The 26,174-nt window shown below is 46.8% G+C and overlaps 1 protein-coding gene across 1 annotated transcript in view; it reads left to right on the plus strand.

The window, feature by feature from the left end:
* The window catches only part of CCDC137 (coiled-coil domain containing 137), an 85,650-nt gene that overhangs the window by 17,926 nt on the left and 41,550 nt on the right, over positions 1-26,174 (plus strand). Inside the window, exon 2 of the mRNA XM_078654234.1 lies at positions 13,636-13,766. Coding sequence (XP_078510360.1) covers positions 13,636-13,766 — 131 coding nt within the window. The remainder of the gene's footprint in view (positions 1-13,635; positions 13,767-26,174) is intronic.

Here is a 26,174-nt window from a genome sequence, read left to right on the forward strand (position 1 = left end):
TGCAGGAGGGGTCTGAGCCCGGTCTGAACCAGTTCTGGGTGTTCCTTGAGCACTTTGTTTTTCTAGTCTCTCCTTTCCTTTCAGAAAGAGGGACAGAGTCGTCAGCTGCCCAGCAGAAGGTGGAGCCAGCATTGTGGAAGGCAGGCACAGCCCTATTCAGGCCCAGGTGCTACCACCTCCCACCACTCTAGATACAGATGGAGCTATTCAGCCCAAGGATGGCCCACTCAGCCTCGGGGAGCCACCCAGCCCCTGTCACTCACAAACCAGACAGGCAATTCACAAACAGGCCAAGGCACACAGAAAGGTCAGACAAGAGAACAGCAACTTTCTAAAAGTGCTGTTCTCAAACACAGGATTTAAAAACAACATTTCCTAAAAGATATGTTATTCAATTCTGAGTTCAGGGATACCAGACTTTTATGTCCTACCTTGCTCCTTTGGGAAGATATGCTGGTAGCCACTGTAGCCAGCATGCCCCATGATAGCCTATGGGCAAGGTAGCTTAACAATGGTGAAAACCGAAAATGGCTGTCCTTCACTACCAGAGCATGTCACCTGCACTAGTACATGCTCTATCTTTCACATACACTGCACCCTGCCCAAGGGGGTACCTTGGGCCTTCCATAGGGGTGACCAATATGTACAGAAAGGGAAGGGGTGGGCCTGATCAGTGGGGACTCTGACCAGGAGGACATGGCAGTTCACAGACTGCACATAGGCACTGCGGTGGCAGGCCTGAGACACCATTTTAGGGCTACTCATTTGGGTGGCACAATCAGTGCTGCAGACCCACTAGTAGCATTTGTATCACCAGCCCTGGCACACTCAGTAAGACTCTCCAGCATTTCATGATTTCGCAAAATAATCGCGAAATCAGCTAAAGAGTGCGATGGCCGCGAAATTGAACATTTTTGCCGCGAAAATGGACGCCGGCTGGCAGCAAAAAAAATGGTGACACCTTATTGGCTGTACGCGCACATGTCACTACGTGGCGCTGTAGAGCCGTAATAGCCGCCTCTTTACTCCTGCTGCACGCCTGTACCGCACTAGGGGATTTAAGTCCATGCACTTTGGAAGATGAGGCGAGTCTCCGAGAAAGCCGTGTTTGAATTTCGGCTTGAGAAAGTGCTCTTTCCATTTGTATAAATAAAGCCACATTTCGGAATGATTACGGAGAGCGCAGGGCTCGTTATGTGTAGAATTACAACTCTTCCTCCCCCAGGAAGCTGAGTACTTGAAAGTTCTGCGAAGGAGCGGGGGCTTCTCCTACCCACCCGCCACCCAGCTCCCTGCGACACTTTGCTCTCCCCTCGTCCAAGCTTGCTGAAGTAAAACCATAACTTCAGCAAGCAGTTCTTGCCTTCTCTTAACTTTAATTCATTCATTCCCACATTTAATGAAGGAAAATAGGAAAGGAACATTTTTTTGGGAAGGGCATCTTTCTCGGGCATTTTCTGTTCCGTCGGCAGGTTCAGGAAGAAAGGGGGCGGGGGGGGGGGCGGGGAAGGTTTGTTGGTCAGTGGTCGATGGAGCCCTATGTCCTCCCCCATCCAAGCTTGCTGAAGGAAAATCGTGACTTCAGCAAGCGGTTCTTACCTCTCCTTCATTCGCTGCCTTGTGAAATGGATCCAAAAAAGAAAGAAACATTTTGTTGGAAATGCTGTCTTTCTCTGCAATATTCTGTTCGAGCTGCAGCCTCGGGACGGCAGGGGTAAATAAATACAAGATACAATACAAAGAATGGAAAATAACTGTATGCAACTAGACATAGTGTTTGCAAAGTGACCAGTGTTTTCTGTCACATGCAAAGACAATTAGCGCCACTTTCCAGAGTGGGCCAGTTAATAGCGCTGTCATATTAAACTCTTTCCTGTAACAGCATTGTTGTTGGAAGAGAGGGTGAGGACATGATGTCTCCATGGTCCGGGGTGACCCTGACGTCTCCATGGCCAGGGGCGTCTCTGGGGTCTTCCTGTGATTGACTGAGCCTATGCTCCTGGAATGTTACCACAAAGGAGAATATAGCAAATAAACTCTAATACAGTTAATAATGCCTATTGCATAGTTAAATACTCTGCTAAATCAGTTTGCATAGATTTAAGGCTGAAAAGGAATGATTAACAGTAAAATAAAGTGCCGCAATAATCCCGCAACATTTTCATTTTTATGCCGCTAAATTTCCATTTGTGTGCCGCTAAATTTGAAAATCTATGCCGCTATATCCTGGGGGGGTCTTCTGCTCAGTGCACTTTACTAGGGACCACTTGGTGATACAAATATGCTAATCATGGATAACCAATTACAATAACAATTTACACATGGACCACTTGCACTTTGATACTGATCAGCAGTGGCAAAGTGCCCAAAGCATCTAAACTAGCAAAAACGAAATCCAGCACAGCGTCAAAAATACAGGAGGGAGAGGCAAAAAGACTGGGGAAACCACGCTAAAGATGCCAGGTCTAACAGCGCCCGTTCCTGGGCAGTGGGGGATCTCCATTCAGCTAATGCGTTTGAGAAATGCTGACATCTCAGCGGCTCTTTAATAATTTTCAGCTGGGCCTAGTCATGTTATGCTGTATCTCCGGACGCACTTGGTGAGCCGGAAGTAATCTGACAGCTGTCCTCAGAGCGACTCTTTGCTTGACCAGGAGCAACTGGGGTCCTCCTTTATTTTGCGTGAGTTCGCCAGGCAGGAGGATGTAGTAAGTGAGGTCAAAGGAAGGAATTCTGCTCCGGCAACACTAAAACGGACGGATGAGTTATACCCCCGGCAGAGTTTACAGTGAGAGAGAGTGGGGTTTCCTTCCCTGGCCCGGATAAAAGGGGTCGCTTTTTGACACTTGCTGAGTCATGCAGAGACAGGAGCTCGGAGCTCCCCTGCACTCCGTGCTCATTGACTTGCTGCCACAGGACGCAGCTGGAACAATAACGTTGCAAAATGAAGTAACATGTGTTGCTAGCGTCGCTAATTATATGATCTGAGACGGGATGTTTGAGGTGTATCCATCGAGAGAGATAAATATTTGGCAACGGTGCATGTTACAGGGCGTGGCTAATTTGTCTTCGTGTCAAGCTTGTTTTAGTATTGTGAAATGCAAGTTAATTTTCATATCAAGATCACTATTAAAAGACAAGGAGAAACAGTAAAAACAAGCATTGGAAATGCAATAGGTCTCGCAATAACGCGAGTCTGAACTATTAGCATTGTAAATGATAATGCCCTTTATTTTTGCGTTCTGGTTTTTGGAACATAAATAAAAGGCTTTGTCATTTACAAGGCCTATAGCTTAAATTTGCGTTAAAACGAGACCTATTGCATTGCAATGGTGGTGGTGCTGCTGAGTTTTCTCTGAATCTGCACTCTGCACTCTGAATCTGCACTCTGAATCTGCACTCTGAATCTGCACTCTGAATCTGCACTCTGAATCTGCACTCTGAATCTGCACTCTGAATCTGCACTCTGAATCTGCACTCTGAATCTGCACTCACAATCTGCACTCACAATCTGCACTCACAATCTGCATTCACAATCTGCACCCTGAATCTGCACTCTGAATCTGCACTCTGAATCTGCACTCTGAATCTGCACTCTGAATCTGCACTCTGAATCTGCACCCTGAATCTGCACCCTGAATCTGCACCCTGAATCTGCACCCTGAATCTGCACTCTGAATCTGCACTCTGAATCTGCACTCTGAATCTGCACCCACAATCTGCACCCACAATCTGCACTCTGAATCTGCACCCACAATCTGCACCCACAATCTGCACCCACAATCTGCACCCACAGTGTGTGAGTGGCGTTGCGTGTGTGAGTGGTGTTGCGTGTGTGAGTGGTGTTGCGTGTGTGAGTGGCGTTGCGTGTGTGAGTGGCGTTGCGTGTGTGAGTGGCGTTGCATGTGTGGCGTTGCGTGGCGTTGCGTGGCGTTGCTTGTGTGAGTGGCGTTGCGTGTGTGAGTGGCGTTGCGTGTGTGAGTGGCGTTGCGTGTGTGAGTGGCGTTGCGTGGGTGAGTGGCATTGCGTGGGTGAGTGGCGTTGCGTGGGTGAGTTGTGTTGCGTGTGTGAGTGGCGTTGCATGTGTGAGTGGCGTTGCGTGTGTGGGTGAGTGGCGTTGCGTGGGTGAGTTGTGTTGCGTGGGTGAGTTGTGTTGCGTGGGTGAGTGGCGTTGCGTGTGTGAGTGGCGTTGCGTGGGTGAGTGGCGTTGCATGGGTGAGTGGCGTTGCGTGGGTGAGTTGTGTTGCGTGTGTGAGTTGTGTTGCATGTGTGAGTGGCGTTGCGTGTGTGAGTGGCGTTGCGTGTGTGGGTGAGTTGTGTTGCGTGGGTGAGTTGTGTTGCGTGGGTGAGTTGTGTTGCGTGGGTGAGTTGTGTTGCGTCTGTGAGTGGCGTTGCGTGTGTGAGTGGCGTTGCGTGTGTGAGTGGCGTTGCGTGTGTGAGTGGCGTTGCGTGTGTGAGTTGTGTTGCGTGGGTGAGTGGTGTTGCGTGTGTGAGTGGTGTTGCGTGTGTGAGTGGCGTTGCGTGTGTGGGTGGCGTTGCGTGTGTGAGTGGCGTTGCGTGGGTGAGTTGTGTTGCGTGGGTGAGTGGCGTTGCGTGTGTGAGTGCCGTTGCGTGTGTGAGTGCCGTTGCGTGTGTGAGTGGCGTTGCGTGGGTGAGTGGCGTTGCGTGGGTGAGTGGCGTTGCGTGGGTGAGTGGCGTTGCGTGTGTGAGTGGCGTTGCGTGTGTGAGTGGCGTTGCGTGTGTGAGTTATGTTGCGTGTGTGAGTGGCGTTGCGTGGATGAGTGGGGTTGCGTGGATGAGTTGCGTTGCGTGTGTGAGTGGTGTTGCTTGGGTGAGTGGCGTTGCGTGGGTGAGTGTGGTGTTGCGTGGATGATAGTGGGCTTGCGTGGGTGTGAGTGGCGTTGCGTGTCTGTAAGTGTTGCTGTATGGGTGAAAGTGGCACAGAGCCTTTGATGTGGCCTGGCGCAGGAGAAATGCTGCTGCTGCTAATTAAATACAAGAGTGGCCGGGAAGCGGCCGGGAAACACAAGTACGGCCGGCCACATAATTAGGGGAGGAGAAGCCGCACAGCACACGCTGGGAGAAGCTCTTTGATGTGCTGTGCGGCCGGGATGCGCGCTCTGTGCTGGGGGAGGGGGGAGGGCCATTAGCCTGAACTCGCAGCAAGATCAAACGAAGGGTGGGAGGGACATTGAGGAACAGATGGCCATGAAAGTGTATGGGCCAAAAGCGCGTGCCTGTGGCCACGTGCACTCGAAGAAAACGCCACGAAAAAAAGCGGTGGTTTCACAATCAGTTTGAGCACTTGAATTCTCGCCATTTCCCATTCCTTCGGAATGGTAAAGGCGAGACCTAAAAACCACAAAAAAACAAGCATTGGTCGCGCGTGAGTGGCCACGAGAGGCGATATGTGGTGGGGGTAGGGGGAGAAGCGGGAGTTGTGTGCGCGCGTGCAAAAAGGAAAAAAAAAAAACACGCAGGCTGACTAGTGGTGTGCGCGCACCCTGACGAGAGAGGAAATCCATATGGCGCCTCTGCTCGTCATTGTGCGCGTAAACGCACGCTCTGCGCCAGCCAAAAGCATGTGGTAGGACTTTTAAAAGCCCACACACTAAATGTCTTGCACCAGCGCATGCGCTGGCTCAGCGAGACCTAAAAATATGTATTTATTAATATCGAACTAAAGTACAACACAGTATCTTCTACACGAAGATGCTCATAAAGGCACACAATACTGTCACACAGAAACAATCGTAAGTAGCACTAATACACTGTGGGCTCCAGGGGGAGCCCAAACCATATACTAAAATAGTGGTATAAGAACCACGACTCAAGTCAAGACAGTGTCTAGAGGATGTGGAATCGCTGGGACAGGTGCAGCGTGGGAACACAACCGTGTGCTACATACAGTTCTATGGGAGAGTCGCGGTTGAAGTTTTGAAAGTTTAGGGACTCTTCTGAGTGGGCTTTGAAGAAACCCAGTGGAAGTTAGGAGGCTGGAGAGCCACCTCACCCATGGATACCGTAGTACCAGAGTTACCTATCCCAGGGAAGCCGGGTACATAGGTCTGAAGTGGCGTCAAAAACTGCCATCAATCTCTATGGAGGTCTTCGAAGAAGAGCCACGGCTTGGAAGAAGACGAGTGTCCGTCAGAATCCAAAGGTGGATTCTTGTTGAAGAGTGCCTGAAAACAAAGGGGACAGATTCTGGGTCACTCAAGAGTGACCAGGGGCTTGGTAGACCAATGTCGGGTGCTTCAGGTGCGTTGATGGGGTTCTTGACATGCAGCCACCGGGACCAGGAGCCTGATACAAGCTGTCCCACAAAGGATGTTGAGTGCTGAGGGGTCGGTGTCCGGCACCAACAAGCTTTGGCAGCGGCAACCCACGAAGATGGTCAAGAAAGGTTACGGTTTGGATAAGCAAGGTCCAGGTGATTCACCAAACACAGGGGAGTCGGGGCAAGCCTGGAGCAACCAGAGGAGCCCAAGAAAAGGAAAGATGACCCTCAAGAAGACCCCCAGGAGTCACAAGGGGACCTCGAACAGTTTCACAAAGCAACAGCTTGCGGAGCACTCCGTGCAAGGAGGCCCAAGTTCTTTGGTGGAAATGGTTTCAGAGGTTGGGGCTACTCAGAGCCCAGTGCACATGTTTCGGGAATGCCAAGAAGCATATGCACTTGCAAAAATACGCTGTGCAGAGGGGTATGGGTAATGTAGCCCCTACGTGGGATTCTGACCTCAAACTTGGAGAGAGGGCAGTTCGGACCTCGAGGGACTTGGAAATCCACCCCCTGTGTTGCTGGAGCCTTTGGAGTCTGTAGGAGCTCGGGAGCAGCAGACCGGTCAATCGTGATGTGGGGCCTGCGGTTGTAGAGGAGGGACTCCTTCACTCCAACGGAGATGTCTTCGGTTGTCCTTGATGCTCCACCGGTCCTGCACAGAGCCTGTATGGTGCACGGGCACAAACAATGCTTTGGACGGAGTGGTAGACAAAGTCAGGCCCAAGCGAAGTCCAGAGTGTCCAGACGGTCGAAGTTACGTGGTTTCTGGTTCAGAATCTTATCCACATGGAATTTAGGGTCCTACAACCAGGTAAGCCCTTATGTACCCACAGGAGAGGGTTGGACAGATTCAGAAGACCCTCCTAGGGGAGGGTCTGGACAGTGTGGAAGTTACTCCCATGCCCTTTGTCCAGTTTCGCCCCAGAGCAGGCGCCACGGCTCCCATGACTGGTTTGAACTGGACTATGCCCAGGGACACCAAATGTGCCCCTCATGCAGACTTTCGGTCGCTGGCAAGCACACCCACCCAGGCCTAATGCACTAAATCCTGCCTGGGAGGTGGTCACACCTCCCTTTGACAGGATGCCTATTGTTCTGCCTTCCCCATCTCAAGCTTGGCTCAGCAGCAAGAGGGCAGAAATGTGTCTCTGTTGGGCAGCAGCCATTTTGGGTTGCCGGGGACTAGAAGGCTGGTACTGGGAATGCCATTCTATATGTCGTAAATGGCCGCAGCACTAATAACCTGGAAGAATGGACTCTGTAGGCTGCAGGGGTGTCCTGCTCATGCAGTGGCACCCTCTCACTTAGAACCAAGCACCCTGCCTTCAGGATTGTCAAGGCCTGCTATAGGGGTGACTTGTAGGTTTTAAGTGCAGTGACCTTTAGATATAGTAAACCTATATCTTAAGTAAGTGGTGTATGCACCAACTCACACAGGCTGCAATGGCAGGCCTGTAGTTCCACTTTGAATGGCCTTGCATGGCTGGCATAATACATGCTTCAGTCCATGGGAGGCCTCTGGGGTACCTATGCCCTGGGTACATGGGTACCAGATAGTAGGGACTGATAAGGGTACCCCAGTATCCAATCTGGAGTGTACCGAGGCACATGTCAATACATTTTAGGGAGGAAGTAGATAGACTGGGATCCTGATTAGCAGAATCTCAGGCAGACTAGTCAAAAACAGTGTAACATGAAGCAAAAAGTGGGGGTAACCATAAGAAGCAGATCCTACTTTCCTACAGGAGGTCTTGCATAGGTCTGGAATTTTACATTAAGCATAAATATGTATGTAGAATGTTTAACGCACATAATTTAACCTTTCATGTATTATCGGCACTGGGGGACTGGGTAGAGTAGGAAATGTCCTACAGAAATTAATTTTTTCCATGAACCATACATGTTCTAAAACCAATCTCCGTGAGCGGACCCAAACGGTGAAATTGGGCAATTTCTACTCAGATCCTACTCCCCTTTTATGCGGTGTGCCTCAGGGCTCTTCTCTGAGCCCTATGTTGTTTAATATCTACGTCGCCCCGCTGGCAAAGGTGGTAAAATCTTTTGGTCTGGAAGTGTTGTCATATGCGGACAACACGCAGGTCATGGTGTCCATCACTCATAACATCAGTGACGTTGCTTGCAATTTTACAAGCTGTATGCAAGTAGTCTCGTCTTGGATGGTGCAAAACTATCTGAAACTGAACGGCGAGAAGACGGAGGTTCTCCTTTTTGGGGACAAGGTGCACATTTGGTTTGGCGAGTGGTGGCCTGACTCTCTAGGCACTTGCCCAAGCCCCGTCTCCCAGGGTAAAAATTTGTGAGTCTTGGTGGACAATTCTTTGTCCCTGAATCTGCAGATTAGCAGGACGGTGGCTACCTGTTTTGGGTTAATAAGGCTCATAAGGAAGATCTTGCAGTTTCTGTCACTCGAGGCACGCAAACAAGTTGTTGTTGCTCTAATATTATCCAGACTGGATTACTGTAATGCCCTTTTATCTGGGCATAAACAAGGGACAGCTGCGGCGCCTGCAGCTGGTGCTGAATGCTGCTGCCAGGTTGGTGTTTGACTTGTCTAAACACCATTCTGTCTCTGCCTCTCTTCTTTCTCTGCACTGGCTTCCTATGGACCGCAGGATCATGTTTAAAACCCTTTGCCTCACTCATAATGCCTACTATGGTCTGGGCCCTGACGGCATTAAAGCCCTCTTTCACCATTATGTCCCCACTAGGAATTTCAGGTCACTAGCAAGCATCTTCTCACTGTTCCTAGGTTTAAAATGAGATGGGGCGGGAGATCCTTCTCAATTGCTGCAGCCAAATTGTGGAACTCTCTCCCTGACAAAATTTCTGGACAACGCTCTCACTTTCTTTTCCGAAAGGTGTTAAAGACTTGGTTGTTCCCTTCGAAGTCTGTCTGAGTGTGCCTTTCTGCCTGCATGTCGCTCTGTTGCTAGCGCCTTGACGCCTGTGTGCTAAGTTAGCGCTTTATAAATCTTATATTCATTCATTCAATCTCTTGCTGGCATTTGTGTGACTTAATGTGAGGTTTGCCCTTTGGAGCAATTTTCAGGTGAAATGCTGCTCAGTGTAATTTTCATATTACATGGAATAAAAGTTTGATAATTTTTCACACTCTATAACATACACCTGCAAAATTAGGCTTTCATCTACAGATCCTAAGCCTCAGCCAGGGCACTGCTTCACTTGATTGTCACTGATTTTAATTTCAGCAGGGGCTAAATGTCTTCCTTTGTGGTGAAGTAAAACTAGCTCTTCCCAAATGGTTATATTAACTTAAGGTGCAGTTGTCTATCATTAATTGCCAGTGTAATGGCGATCTCCTGCCATCTTACACCACACACTGAAAGGAAGAGACAGTCATTTTCACCATATTGGTTATTCTGCTTTATCTGGCTTTCAATGAACATTTTTCCTAAAGTAAGCAGAAAGAAATGCTGGTGGTCTTATGAAGTAGGACTGACAATGATGCCAAAATCATGGTGTTTTCTGTGGACAGGGGGTTTCAATGGGCCAGGTTCTATGCCTATTTGAAATTGTAAGCTGGGGTTCTGCCATGTCTCTTGAACAGAGGCATATTATTCCCTCTTCTCCTGACACCTGAGGCCACCTGCCAGTGAGTAAAGAGTTTAAAAAAGAGCATATCCCCAGCCCTCTCTATAATAACAGTATTTTGATGATCCAAAGTTAACACCATTTTTCATTTGTATTTAGAGTAGTTAACTATCCACAAAAATGTACCTCTCGACCAATACCAAGAGATGGGGTTCTCACCTGTATTGTGTGGCCGAAGAGTTTCTTCCATCTGCAGTGAATGATCCCAATGAACCCTGGGATGATGAGTTAGGGGACCCTACTTCCCCAAAAGATAGGGCATTATACTGAACAACTCTGTTAACCAAAGACATAGGCTTATACACTTTAATTTCATTAATTGTGTTTACTACACCCCTTACCGGTTTGACCAGATGGACCCCACACGCTCTTTGAGCTGCACTTGTTGCTCCACTGACCCTGCAGACTTCCTGCACCTTGCATGGACCTGCTCCCCCTCACCCCCCTTATATCAGATCCTTTATGACTGAAGTGGCAGAGGCACTGAGTGTGGTGATTGACTTAAGACACCCAGTTGATCCTCTCTCTCACCAAAGAACCCACAGCCACCAGAATCAACTTCCCCAGTGGGATGAAGACTGTTGCCACCTGGATGAAAGATAGCTGCCTCAAGCTCAACTAGGACAAGACTGAAGTACTCATCTTGGGACCCACCCCCTCAGCGTGGGAATACTCCTGGTGGCCCACCGCACTGCCCCCCACGGATCACGCACGTAACCGTTGCATCAAACAGGACTTCTTGCTCACAAAGAACCGCTAGATCAACGCCGTATCTTCATCTTGCTTCTACATGCTCCGCCAGCTTCAAAAGACGTTCAGATGGCTCCCCACAGAATCCAGAAAGACTTTCACCCATGCACTCATCACCAGCAGATTCGACTGCGGCAATGCACTCTACGCCAGCGTCACCCAGAAACTTCTCATGAAACTACAGAACGTTCAAAACACTGCAGTCAGACTGGTCCTCAACATCCCCTACCGCTGCCACATTACTGAAGAACTTCGAGAACTCCACTGGCTCCAAGTCACCGAAAGAATCACCTTCAAGCTCCTCACACATCCCTACAATTCTTTCCACGATGCAGGACCAGCATGTCTGAACCACCGCCTCCCATTCCACGTTCCCGCCAGACTCCTTTGCTCCACCCAACTGGCCCTGGCCACCGTCTAAAGGATCCACGAGACTAGAACCAGAGAAAGATCCTTATCCCACCTTGCCGCCAAGACCTGGAACACCCTGCCCCTCCACCTCCGGTATCCTTGTCACTGAACCAATTCAGGAAGGATCTCAAGACCTGGCCCTTCGACTGAACCCCTATGCCCAGCACCAGACAGATCAGCAGCCCCTCAGCGCCTTGAGACCTTGCAGGTGAGTAGCTGCTCTATATAAACCTCTGATTGATTGGTTGACACTCCTGCATGCCGCTAACCATGATTCTGGGATATGTTGTTGATGTCCTGTGCGTCCGGAGAAGGCTGGCAGGATTAAGGTTGACCTTTGCATGTATGAAGCTCCTCACTTCCGCCACTTCTTCCTGTCCCCAGCTTTGAGACTGTCTGGGTGATAGTATGCATTGTAATGAGTAGGCGGAGGAATATGTATCATTATTGGTGCCTGCAAGTGATTTCCGGTGCTCAGCACTGGTTTTAATGACTGTCCACCACATGGCGGTGCTGTCTGTCTAATTTTGAAATTAGCCCAACAACAGTGTTTAAGTCAATATGCATTTGGAAAAAGTAATACCTGTCGCCCACACCATTATTATACCTGTGGGTGGCTTAGAATAGTCTGAATTGTCACTCTTGGAGGGAGTGTGGATGCTAGTATCTGTGTTGGTGCTGTCATTGGCAGCGTTGGCAGGGGCAATGGATGGTGCAGGCTGCAGTGGCCTCCCGAGAAGGACCCTGGCACCTCCATTTTTACAAATTAAGTAGTGGTGCCTAGATTTAGAACTTGTGATATGATGATATGTGGGAGCCGTTATGAGACATGAAATGACTAAACGCATCTCCTGTATCAACCTGTATCCTTGCTCTATGACTAATGACGCTGCAGTGTTTCCCTTTAGAAGCCAATTGAAACACTGTTTGGTTCTCTGACCGCTTTATTCAGTTTGTATCGTTACTAGCTTGCTTTTCTGTCCCTCCCCCCGTTAAAATTAATAATAATATTTAAAGCTAATTTTAGAGCAGCTAACTGTCCCGATTGCAGATAGGGGTAAGAGGTCTGAGGCACTGGGACATAGCTAGATGCTGCTTCAACCTGCCATGATACACTCTTCCTCAATTTCCAAGTCCACTATTAACAAAAATATGACAATGATATAAGCTACAAAGCTGCAGACCATAGGGAGAGCAATAAAGCCTGATCCTTAAGTACCCTTTTTTTAAAATATATAATAGCCTTTGTTGTGACTCGTTTACTTAGTGTTGCATGTAATTTGGCAAGTCACTGGATGTTAGTATTTGCTTCACACAGTTTCTTAGTTCTATGTACCTTGGTTCCTAGATAATCAGTCAGCAATTTGCAAACCTGTAATCCATAATTTTAGCTCCATTTTAATTCAAAATAGATTTTGTTTTTATTCCGATACAATTATGCCAGTCGTCTTTCTTTCTCGGTATGTAATAGTGCATCATTTTATTAAAAGGGTCTACGAAGGTGGCCTAGTTCTCCTTGGATTCAAGCACTTTTCCATTGTGGTTAAGTAGGATTTGTCAGATTCAGCCTTACTTTCCTTATCCTGAGCCAGTCTATTTGATAAACTTGCAGTTATCGTGGTCATACTCCCCGAAAATGTACTAAATCTCCCTGCCCTGAACTGCAGGGACCAGAAATCTCTCAGAAATTGAAATAAATACTGCATAGAACATTCGTATTCCACTTTGTTGTTCTTGTTTCATGCTATATTATGTACAGTGGAAGAGACCTGAACCACTGTGTACACAACTGCGATCTAACATTCCTGTACGTGTTCTTGTATACTTCCCTGTGATTATCTTGAAAAACATTTTGTTTAAAGGTCGGACTCCAGTGTTTCAATCTGGCACCATTGGTTAGGTCCACGTCCACATGCTACATTCTCTCTCCTGGCCAGACGTATTCCATTTGCTATGCTATACACAATACTTGACTCGAATGTAAACCGTCTGCAAATTGTAGACATGCAGCATTATTGCAAGTGAAATACAAATTGACAGTAGACTCAAACTGGCAGCTGGGCATAGTCTGCCCACCTCCTTCCTTGTCCCGATGGCTTACCTCTTCTAGCAGTTCTTCACCATTATTTATGTTTGCGTTCTGGACAATGTGAATCCTATTAGTACTCACCCACACACATTACCACCATTTTTGGAGGGTAGTGAGATGTACTTACTGGTTCTACTGTGTAGTGGAACATTTGTATTGTTTCATTGGGTCATTTGCTAGCCTGTCATATTTCTGACTCCCATGCAATGTGCTATTATATCTTTATTGCATTTAAATGTGTAGCCGGGTTTTTGGGCATATTGGGTGCCAACAGCCTGATGTCTCTGGTTCTTAGTTTGGCTTATTAAAGTAGCAAGACATTTTAGCTGTGTTAAACTGCCCACTAGTAGAACACATTTTCTTAAGTGTAAAACAGTTGTTTATATCAGGCAGGACAGGTTTATTTTTGTGTTGTTTTCCAGACTTTCCCTCAATGATCTTTGACATTTTCGTTAAAATGCACACTTAGGAATGAGAAAAAGAAGGTCAATGCCAAACCAAAGAATCTGGACCATCAGGAGATACCTTTCAAGCTGCGCGAGCTTATGAAGAGTCAGAAGGAAATGAAGCGGCCAAAGAAGAAAAGGACAACAATTGCTGGTCAGTTTTGATTACTTTTCTGCCATGCTTTGCTTTCGCATGATAGACTTAAATGAACTGCGATTGTTTTATTTCTGCTAGTGCTGAATAAACTAGAAATGTCAATGAGGAAAATTAATAGCTGTGATGCTGAGGAGTAGAATAAAATGAGTTGTGTGCTTGTAGTAGTGAATTTGCCCATCTATTTTAAAGCCTCGATGATTCAGACGCTAGTGCCTTTATTCAGAATTTTTGGACACCATCTCTAGTGCAACACCTGCAAATGCTAATACATGGCTGATAAAGGGCTACTTGTTGTAACTTGCATGGTAGCTGGAAACATTTCACTTGTATGTAGCGTGCGTTTACTCTTAATCCATGTGTGAACTGAATGTAAGATCAATTAATTTTTGTAAATATACTCTTTTTAGGTCTCGCACTGCGAACCGATCGCGAACCGATCGTCGCTGCGAGACTCTATTGTAATCATTTCTGCTTTCAAGGAGTCAAGGGAGACAGGAGACAAATGATGTGCACGCGCAACCTTGCGAACTCGGATCAGGTCGCGCGCGCTTCCTGTCTCCCATGGCTCCTGGTAAGCAGACACACACACACACATACAGAACCCCTCCCCCCCCCGCCGCGCACACATACAGAGACACACCCCCCACCTCCCCACCCCTGCCGCCGCCGCACACACACGATCGCACCCTCCAGCACAATGGCATTTTCCTCGCGCCACTGAGACCGCCGCCCTGGCCGCTTCGTAGCTGTAGCATGACTTTCATTACCGTGTTTGCATCCTTTCACCTCCTCGTCTGCTCACCCTTGGATCCCAGGGCTAGCCAGGGTCCTCTTAGTGCTGGCCGAGGCACGCGAGCCTCCTCTCTCCAACGTGCGCGCCACCTGCGGCGCCTCCTCCCCCCCCATCTCGCGCGCCACCTGCGGCGGCTCCTCATCCCCATGCAGCAGGCACGCAGCGCCGATAAAGAAGCTGGCTTTGCCTCCTCCCGCCCGCTGTCCGTGTCCTCGTTCTAAGATGAAGTTGGAGAAACGCGATAGTTATTGGACTGGCGAGCACGTGTGCATCTTGCTCCAGTGATTACTTAGTTGTCTGGGGCTCCCTATACTCGCTCCGACTCTTCTTTTTTGTTTGTTCTCTCCTTTCTGAGGTAAGTTGTGCCGTGTCTTTGTTTTTGCCCCCCTCCCGCCCACTGTCCGTGTCTTTGTTTTCGCCCCCTCCTGCCCGCTGTCCATGTCTTTGTTTTTGCCCCTCTCCCGCCCCCTGTCCGTGTCTTTGTTTTTGCCCCCTCCCGCTGTCCGTGTCTTTGTTTTCGCCCCCTCCCGCCCACTGTCCGTGTCTTTGTTTTCGCCCCTCTCCTGCCCGCTGTCCGTGTCTTTATTTTCGCCCCCTCCCGCCCGCTGTCTGTGTCTTTGTTTTCGCCCCCCTCCCGCCTAAGCACTCTGGGATTAAGTTGGGACAAGCTTGGTCCCTTGGCCTCTGAACATGGGCGTGGACGCCCATCTAAGATGGCACTGGTGGAAGGCACAGTCAGTTGATATGATGTCCCGCCCTCCAAATAAGTAGGGGAGTAACATCAAGCCTGGATATTGATACAGTCGATACTTGATAATTAATCTGTGTGGGTTGATCTAATTGAATTTTTTCTAAAAGGCCTCCGACCTAAGCCTTCTCTGTTTTCAGCCAGCATAGGTGGGAAGGCATTCACCTTTCCCTGCCGTTGTCCATCCACCTTCTTACTTGCTAACTTTTGATTCCATAGATTGGTGTGCAGCACAACATCCTCCCATACTCTGGAAGGGACATACTAACTGGCATCAGGTCCGTGTCCTCGTTGTAAGTTAGAGAAACGCGATAGTTATTGGACTTGCGAGCACGTGTGCATCTTGCTCCAGTAATTACCAAGTTGTCTGGGGCTCCCTATACTCTTTCCGTCTCGTCTTTTTTGTTTGTTCTCTCCTTTATGTGGTAAGTTGTGTGTGTTCTAAACAAACAATGGGCACTTATTTGTGTTACTAATGTTCTTTGATTGCATTTGAAAGACCCTGAGCACATTCTGCAACAGAGCTGCCTGGTGCGTGTGACGTCTTGCATCGGCAAATGTGACACCTATAGAATTTGTAATGCAATACGTGTTGTATTTACGTAACTTACATGTATTGCTACTACAGATAACAATGGCTTTTATTTTTTTTAAATAAGTAATACTTAAATAAGTTATTGTAATTTATAATGGCAATAGCTTAAACTTTCGTAAATAACTTTCGTGAAGGTTATGTTCAGTGTATTTTATTGTGACGAAAATACAAGAACAGAAGTGAAATATTAACATCTTTTTGTGACATTTGTAATAAAGCTTGAAACATTGAGAGAACATATTTGAACCAGTTGTTGTTGAATGGTTTCACAGATTGATGCTGTGGTGCTGCTGAGTGATGCTGTGGTGCTGCTGAGTGATGCTGTGGTGCTGCTGAGTGATGCTGTGGTGCTGCTGAGTGATGCTGTGGTGCTGCTGAGTGATGCTGTGGTGGTGCTGAGTGATGCTGTGGTGGTGCTGAGTGATGCTGTGGTGGTGCTGAGCGGTGCTGTGGTGGCGCTGAGCGGTGCTGTGGTGGCGCTGAGCGGTGCTGTGGTGGCGCTGAGCGGTGCTGTGGTGGCGCTGAGCGGTGCTGTGGTGGCGCTGAGCGATGCTGTGGTGGCGCTGAGCGATGCTGTGGTGGCGCTGAGCGATGCTGTTGTGGCGCTGAGTAAAAAAATTTATGCAAAGCATTGTCATTTACAATGCCAGTAACTCAAACTTTAATGCTGCGAGACCTATTGCATTGTAAATGCTTGTTTTATTTGACACAACTTTTACGCTTCCACTGGTAGTCCTTGCTGTCTCCACATACTAGAAGTTATTTTTTTTATTTTGATGAATAGATTATAAGACTAGCCAAGATGGGTGGGATTAAGACAAGCCATTCTCCGTGTATGCTACCATTTTGGTACTTCTGCACTAGTGGTTTTGCTCTCTGAGAAGAGCACACTTCCTTGCTGCTTCGTATATAGTCACTTTAAGCATACCTTCTTCCGGTGTTCAACAATTGGAAGTCTAACAAAACCAAGGCCTCATACAGGATTCCTCTTCTTGCAGCTGTTGTGCCATCTTGCTGGCACAAGTAAGTGCTTCATTACAGAAGACAAAGCATGGTACTTTGCATTCTAGGTATTGTCAGAATTCTGAAACATTTTCACACATCAAGTCACTTGCAGGATTGAAAAGGCTTGGAAAGTATGGACGACTGGGAGGTACATTAGGCTCACGCAAGCACCAGACCACACAAAACAGGTTCATTTGATATTCTCACCTCTGGGTTAGCCTGAATTGTTCTGGTGTTGACTGGGAGCGTCGGGTATATAAGGCTCGTTCAAGTTGGAGCAGATGCCTAGCAACATGTTATTCAGTTGATGTAGTTCATTGTCATCCTTTAGTTTGCACTACTGTGTCCACCTGTACCTTTATTTTCTTCGTTCCTGTTTTTCCGTGGTTAAAGCTCTTGTCAAGTTGCCTTTGATGTTTTCCTTTGTGTTCCCCTGTTTACCGTTTTGGGTCTCCGCTTGCTACCTAACAGTCTTTTGGCATCCCTGGTTGCGTGTCTGACATCCTGGTCTGATAGGTCATTACAGCTCTTTCTGCCATAACCGCATTACAGATTACTCATTCCTAGTCGGACTGGCTGCATATGCTGTCCAGCCTCATTGCTACACCATAGTCAATGCTCCTAACTGGTGTATTCTATTGACCTTATAATCCTTTGTAGTCCCAGAGGTTCCCTTTAAGAAGGGCTCAGAAGTCTTCATTGATTGAGAAAAGCCCACCTAGAGGGCGGATCCAGGCCTTGATCTCACGTAACCTTTTTTCTCCCAGTTCCTCCAATGGGCGTATCATCTACCAGATGCCTCAGTGCAGAGATTTAGGTACATCATGGGTTCTTGGTGGGTTGGACTACCTGGAACCTGACATGGATTTACCAGTTCCATTTTAATTCTGTACCAACCTCTGAAGTTTGTCTTGTGTAATAATTTCATTTTCATTCCTGGGTTCTGAATTGTCAGTGTGCGGCTATGTGTGCTTTCTTGATGTATCCAGTTGCTTGATACCTTTCTCCCAGCAATTGTGTCTCCTTTTTTCCATGATTCACAATATTCAACTCCATTTGTAGGCCGAGCCCTTGCAAAAGAACCTATTGCCTGCTAACCAGAAATTTATAGTGGATTTAAAGTCACCCTATAGATTTCAATTGGTTGGCTTTATTCTTACTAGTTTTTGCTACTTGTTAGGTCTCGCTGAACCAACTCTCATGTGTTGTTCAGTGAGAGTATAGTAGGGCTCCCAGAAATGCTCCCAAAGTGCGGATCGGACACAGTGCATGTGTGCCAGACGCGCGCACACCATCTGTCCGCTTGCAGCCTGGAGCAATTTCGTGGCCGCTTTGTTGTTCTTAGTGAGCCGTGTGGCCACTGAGAACATCAAAGCGTCAGCGAAATGCTCACCATTTGCCATCCGAAGCCCTTTACTGCTTTGCTTGTTCTCCTTATTTTTTTTTTATTTGTGAGAGGTCCCATCCTTGCCGAGAGTGTGTTACAAATCTCAAGGGAATTACCATAACCTGGCTGTGCGAATATGGTCAGAGTGGTTAAAACGCATGGGGTAAAGTAGGCAACAGCCCAGGACACCCAATTTTCAGGGGGTCCATGGTTAAGTGATGTTTCTCTCACTTCTATTTCTTTATTTCAGCAAGTATCCCTCTCTGACTACCTCTTACACTCGCTTTCTCTACCCAGTGTCATTGTGAGGATCTTTGGAACACTGGACAAGTCCAATTTTAGCTGTTTTGGTATGACCCTAAATCTGAAAGTTTAAGTATAATTTGATATTACTTGTCAAAAACTGAATTAGCAGAAAATGGGTAATCAAATTCAAAGTGGTTCCAAACATGAGGCCCCAAAATGTGTTTTGCACGGGCCCCAAAAATCCCTAGATGACACTGCTTTTAATTGGCTGACCTGTGTCATTCCCCTGCCCATCTTTTGGGAAATACTTTTTTCTTTTTCATTAAGCACTCCATGAGAGTGAATGTGTTTTCTACCTCTGTTCCTAATGTGCTTTTATGCATCTCCACCTTCCCCACGCACTTCCTGTATGTGTCTCTCACTCATGTGCTGATTTTCCCCTCATTCTTTATACCTCCTCCCCACTAGGCCTTATTTTATTTCATCTGCCTGGCCAAACCTCTATTGCTTCCCCCTCTCCTGTTCCTCCATTGATTCCCTCTAGCAAGGGCCTTTATAGTCTTTCTGCTTGCTTCCCATGGATGGCAGATTTGAGTGGCTTACTGTGGGAGGAAGAAGGGAAGCCCACTGTACACCAAGGATAGATTTATTATAAAAACAGAAATAAACAAAATGGGGAGGCTGGTCCGTTCTGGCATTGGGTCGCACACTTCTTCCTAAACCACAAAGAGCCTTTCCGACCCCTATGGGGGCAGATTGGGAGATTACCCCAGTTCTCTTTCATGGGTAGCAGAAAGCCCATTAGACACCATGGTTTTGTGTTAAAAAAACAAAAACAAATCTGGGTGGGTGTCATTTCGCTGCACCCTCCCCCGCCCCAAAAGCCCGAAATGTCTGTCTGCACTCTGTGGGGAGACAAATCTGGAGCATTTATGCATCAGGCATACATAATTGAAGCACTGGGGTGGGTGGAGAATGGGCTTGGTTGCTGTGTTATGGAGCACTGCAAACAATGGCCTTCAGTGCATATCGCAAAGGTGCACTGTCACCCTACTGCTTCCATTTACTCCAGAGAAAGCTTCAGTGCTCCAATAGACACATCTTTAATTATCCAAGGAAAACCTTGCCTGCATAATGCACACTAGTAAACTGGAGTTAGATGGACACACCTGTACTGCTGCGTAAGACACATTGCCTTTAGTCGAAGGCAGGGTGAGGGAAGACTGGTGACCCTTGACCCTGTATTGTAAGCTAAGCTGTGCATCTCCTTGTGTTATTCCCCACCACCACCACCATGCTGTTTGTTTGCATAAGCAACAGTGGCAAACTGACACATTTTCTTTGAATGTGCCTGCAAATGGCACCTTATCCTTTTCGACCCTCTGACTGCATCCACTTCTGAAAAGATAATAGAAGAACCCCTTCATTCTATGAAGCTGAAACTAGCTGACAGTCACCATTTGATTCCTGTATTCGCAAACAGTAAAATGTGCTCCTTATGCTATGTTAAATTGTTAGTGAGTACAGATATCAATAATTTTGTTTATCTATTCACATTCAGCCCTGCACACGCATAATTTGGGAAAGAAAAATCTTTATTCGGTCCATTGGGATGACCCGGCCAATGTCTCCATGCGTATAAACTCCTTTCAAGTCATTCTTAAGACGTAAAGGTGTGATTCCCTGAATGTGCCATGTTGTCCCAATAAACTGAATAACAACTACTCTGTGCCATGCTTCCGTAGTGCATGCTCTTCCTCCTTTGGAAAGCTTTCATTGGATGACAAATGCACTTGTGCATGTTCTTGGCACTTTATAGTGATGTACAAAACAATCTCAAAGAATCCGATAAATGCATTTTAAAGATTTCCTCTTGAGTTACCCTCTTATTTGTATTGATGCTTAGGATATGTGTTTGCAATTATAGCTGAACTGTTTATTTAGTTAACAAAACTCTTCAAATATTTCTCAAATACGTTTGTTTCATATTCACTCAAAATAGAAAGTGAAATTGCTGTCATCCAATCATGCTCCCCTATCAGCCATCTGTCTCCCTATTCATTATTACACTCTTTAAAATTGTTCCAGCAAGGGCTCTTTCATATATTTTAAGTGCAAAGGAGGATAGACAAAGTTGAAGGGAAGAGCTACAATAGGGAAAACAAAGTGCATCTAGTTGATACAAAGTTTAAAATCTGTCAAAACATGTAGATATAAAAGTGGTAGTTGTAAACATGGTATCTATCTACAATGTCTTAATTTCCCTCCAAAGAAAATCTGTTGCACAGCATTACTTTTGACTACGAGAACCACTTTGTGATGCACGTTCAATGATGTTCAAAAGTGACTTGTTGGCACAGTCTGTAATATTATCGTTGTTGCTTTATTTTGATGCCACAGGACAGGGGAAGCAAACCCACCCACAAAGTGAAAGATAGAAAAAGCCTATGAGTACCACAATGTCACAAAAAACAAATACATAAATAAATACTCAAATGCATTTAATGAAGTGAAATGAAAACACACAGGCACTCAAACAATTATACTCACAATAACTACAAAAAGACATAAACATATAAAATCAAAAAACAGTGGCAGAGACTAATAAACCAATCACAATATAAACAATACACAGTGAAAAAATAATGTGAGCTCTGATTTAAGCCATGTACAAAGCGTCAACGGCGTTTCAACCCTAGATTTCTTTAAGGGTCATCAGGACAAATTAGCCTTTACACCGAATGAGTGCAGGAAAAGAATCAGGAAAAATGTGTCAAAAGATCACTCAAGAAAAGAAAATAGAATAGAACCAAATTCTATAGGAAGCAGATTCCAATGTGCAAAAGAAATAAATGTGAATCAGAAAAAAAACGAATCAGAAGGAAGGAGGAACCCTGAGCTCCCCTACCCTTCAAGCCCTCAGGGAACACTGGGAGAGCGACGTAGGTGAATTGGAGGGAAGCTTTGGCCTCGCCTAAAGGCGCAGCTATAGCGATGCGCCTCTGCTTAGTCCAGTTCAAATACCTCCATAGGGTGTATTTTACCAGAGCTCATCTATTCCGTGCGGGTCTTATAGCCTCACCCCATTGCCTCCGCTGTCTACGAGATGAGGGGACTTTTCTCCATACCGTGTGGAGCTGTGAGGTCGTGGCACGTTTTTGGGGAAGGGTCTTGGCCTGTCAAGCTGAGGTGTTGGGATGGGAGCTCCCGCGCACGCTGCAGCTTGCTCTCCTACATGTTATGGAAAATGTGGGGGGCAATGTGTTTTAACGACACCTGCTGATGCTGGGCTTGGTCACTGCCAAGAGAGACATAGCTAAAGGGTGGAAGGACCCCCGTCCTCCGAACTTGATGGTCTGGAAACGGGGATTGGATTTCTACATGGGTCTGGAACGTCCAATCTTTATGGCCAGGGGCTGCCCTCTGAAACATTTTAAAATTTGGAAACGCTGGGCGGATTACAGGGGAGTGTGGCTGGAGACGCCTGTGGAAGAAGATGACCTTCCTCAAGGTGTGTGAGAGGGGCTGTATTGGGGTGACTGGAGGAGGGAGTCGACAAGTTAAGTGGTTTGGTAGTGCCCGATCGTGTGTGTGGCTGAATACATGTTTATTGTGGGTTTTTCTTTTCTTGTGTCGTTCTGGGCCTTGTGAAAGCTGTGCGACGGGTGGGGGTGAGCTGGGAGAGGGGGGGGAGGGAGGTTGGGGATTGGGGGGGCGGTGTGGGGAAGGGAGGGGGGGGTGGCAGAGATTTCTGATCATCCCGTTGTTATTCTGGTTATATTACAGAAAAGATGTAATTTGCTGCTGATGATGTACTGTTTATTGTGACAGGCCCCCTGGACGTCAGGGCCCTTTGCTGTATTACAAATATGACAATAAAATTATGTTTTCAAAAAAAAGAAAGAAGGAGGAAGAGATTAACTAAATAAAAACCTTGACGGTCTTTTCTAAATGTAAAGGATTTCTTCAGCTGTTGTACCAAATATATTGCAACAGGGAACCTACAAAAATTAAATGCAACAAATTGAGTATCAGAAACCACTGATTAGTGGACTGACAACCAAATAGAATTTGATAAAATCTCCTATGATCAGCTACCTTGTAGCTATTGGTGGCCAAGATAATTTTTTTTTTTTTTTGAGTTCAAAACTGCTTTATTGTGCAAAATGAATCGTAATACACAGCTTTTCGCGCCTACAACCCGGAGGCCGGCAGCATAATGAGGTAACCATAACACAGCCTTGTGGCCAGCATCCCAGAGGCCTGGCGGCGTAGCACATGTGTGAAGAAGGACATGACCACAGCCGGCGTTGTGGGGCAAAGAAGGATGAGCAGCAGCAGAACAGTGTTTTTTAAATGTTTTGTTCAATTTCGTAACAGCTAACAGAATCCCCCAACGGTACAGAAACTAAGAGGCAGTTCATGTTCGCACGGAAGGAGAATAGGTAATGAGCTAGTGTGGCAACCCGGGCAGGCGGAGATGGGTACGGCACCACAGCCGCAGCGCACCTGCCCCAAAACTCAACCATCAGTACCATAAAGAGCAATGCGGGTGGTGTCACGGAGTGTTAACTAACAGAAGGAGCGCTAGTATGTGTTGGATATGGCGTAGGGAATCCCTGTACGATAGAGGGGGAGTGATAGGCAACATAAGGAGGGAGGTCTACGATGTCGGGTACCTCGTGGGGCCCGGAGAGTAAGTAAAAATCGCTATGGCCAGAGGGTAAGAGGTCCCGGCGAGAACCGTCCAAAAGGAGATGCGGATGCGTGAGTGGGATCTATGGACAGGTCAAGAGTTCAAACCAGGACGTTAATCTGTAACAGGGTGGTCCCCAGGCGAATCTGCATCATCGGAGCGTGCGAGCAGATAGCTCACTAGTGGATCCCAGATGTCGCCGGGACGACTTGAGATGGGCAATAACTCAGCGAATGTGGTATGTTGTTCTTGACAGTAGGTCAAGTCCTCCAGGCAGTCCTTAAACTTGGGCGCCCTGCCTCGGCCCCATCGGCATGCCACACGCCTCTTGGCATGGTCAAGATAACTTTAATTCATACCTGGCAAGATACAGAAGTGCCATAAATTGGCAAACCTTCAAATCAGTATTTACTACAGAATGTCTAATTCAATCTTCAATAAATAACATGGACACCCCCCGGGAGCAGAAACTTCTGAATAATTTCATAAACTGCAAGGAAAAAAACAGTAAGGAACCAACTAAGGTATTAATTATATTTAGAAAGAAGTCTCCTAACTCGTTTAAACTCATCACTTACTTTCCGGGTGTCGGTCCCACTGTCAAATATTTCACCGAATACGCCAGCAAGGAGACGCCGGTCTCACGCATGTTTTTCAAGTCCACCCTACCATGGTCATAGAAAGAGGACTAACATGCGACCAAGCTTCTGTGAAGAAAACTTTCAAAAGAATTCCTTAATTGATCAATCTCTTTGACTCGGTCGACTCACAAGCTAGGCGATTAAAACATTTATTTATAAAGAATCCAAGGTATTAATACTAAATATAATAATTCCGAAGGGTCCGATTCCGGCCGCCGTCTTGGGACAGTCATAAAAAACAAGAAATAGAAGACAGACACCCAGCACCATTTAGCCTCGCGGGCAGGTGGGCGGTCCTGCTCAAGGGCAGGGGGGTAGTGGCTTGCCCACTGTTGTGGGTATTGACTGTTTGGTCGGCCCTGGAGCCGACCAAACAGTCAGTACCCACAACAGTAGGTAAGCCACTCCCCCTGCCCTTGAGCAGGACCTCCCACTCTCCCATTTTCTCTATGCAGAGAAAATGTCCGGGCTGGGGAGCTCTCCTGCTGCTCCTATCAGCCTTGTGATTGGATTGCGCTGCTGCGTAGGGGAGGGAAGCTGCCTGCTGGCTGCTTCCTGCAGCAGGAACACCTTGACCCACCAGTGCAGCGTGACCGGCCAGCCTGGAGCGGAGGCGGTACAGTACCCCCGTACTTATGTACGTTTTATTTTAATTGTATTATTAATCCCCCCCCCCCCCCCACCGCGACACCTCCCCCCTCTCCCTCAAGCATGCCGGGTGCCGCTGACTATGTAATTGGGGTTGTCGTTGACTATTTAGTCCGAATACTAACTCCACCGATGGAACATGGAGTTGAATAGATTGCCTAGCAGTGGCTGCTTAAACCAAACCCTGCTTTTATTATTAGCACAACGCCAAGACACCAGATAACACAAGGTACCCCAAGGTCTACGGCAACCAATACTCAAATTCCATTTGGCAGCAGACGCTCACAAGCGCCTGGCAGCTACCGTTCTGAATAGGTCTGCCCTGTTCTCCTTCCCAGAACAGGGTTACACAGACTGCGCACTGCACTGGGATATTCAATCTTCCCAGAACAAGCTTCAGATTTGTGTTTGACATTCCCATGTTTTTCCACGGGGTCTACCTTCCCTCGTGACAGCGCTCTTGATGGTGGTTTCTGTACACTTGTGACAACACGCTTTTCCAGAAGGCAGCACATATTACTGTTGTGTCGATCCAGTTTGTTGCAGAAGCTTTTGTTCGTGTAGAGGAAGTAATTCATAGCCTCCTCCCTCATCTCCCCATAGTCGTTTCTCACAAGCATTTAGTTTGTTTTATAGTGTAGTATAGGGTTTCAGAGCCATTTACATCTCGTACACACACATTATACAGAGACAATGGCATAAGTGTGTAAATCATTGCATAGGGAATGTTACATAAAACAAACGTGGACTACATGGTGCAGGTGTCGCATGTCAACCATAATGGTAGGTAGTATAGTTTAAGACTGACTGTTTGGTCTGGAGCAGCACAAACGTTTAATTTAAAACCAGTTGTAACACCATGGTTGTGTTGACTATACAAATAAGAATTAATTTCTAGCCAAATGGACCCTTTTTCGCAACATTAGGATAATTAATTACTGGAGGAAAAAAATCATAACGCTCTAACCTATGCCTTGCAATTTGTATGCATCCCTCTGATGACAGTTACTAGCTCTATCCACTAATTTAGGCTTGTAAGTTTTAAACTGCAAGTAACAAAAGCATGACTTTAACAAAAGCAGTAATCCACTGAACTATTTACATTATATGACCTTTTTGTGATCTGCATGCTATATGTTCTTTGTGGTAGGCATATTAACTCTCTGCGCATTACTACCATTGCCATGGGGTCAGTTCCAGAATGGGGAAGTGCAATTACTAACTACACTTTCACAATTGCTTTATTATCCTTCTTGCTTTCACAAATTTGCTTGAAAATGTACCATTTGCCCAATCATTTAAAAACAATTTCTCGGGGGAGATCCTCCCTGAACCCCCCTTATGTCGCTCAGGCTTGCTCTCTGCGCTCGCTGGCTGTGGTGCACCCAGGCGTCACTTTTACGTTGCACCACTTTCAAATGTCACCAGCCGCCACTGCCTCTTTATTAGTTAGGCTTTCAACCTAAGTTGCGAATTGACTTATTTGGCCGGATGCATTTGTAGATGCGAACTAAGGGTTCAAGGGTGTTTCTGACTTCTACTGGTGGAAACACTGATTTTATTGCTACTGGATTTCACATGGTTTGTAGTTGATTTTCAGTTTGATGTCTTTATTTAGACATATGCAAAACATTGAGCTGTGCTTA

This window comes from Lissotriton helveticus, chromosome 7, assembly GCF_964261635.1.
Source record: "Lissotriton helveticus chromosome 7, aLisHel1.1, whole genome shotgun sequence".
NCBI lineage: Eukaryota > Metazoa > Chordata > Amphibia > Caudata > Salamandridae > Lissotriton > Lissotriton helveticus.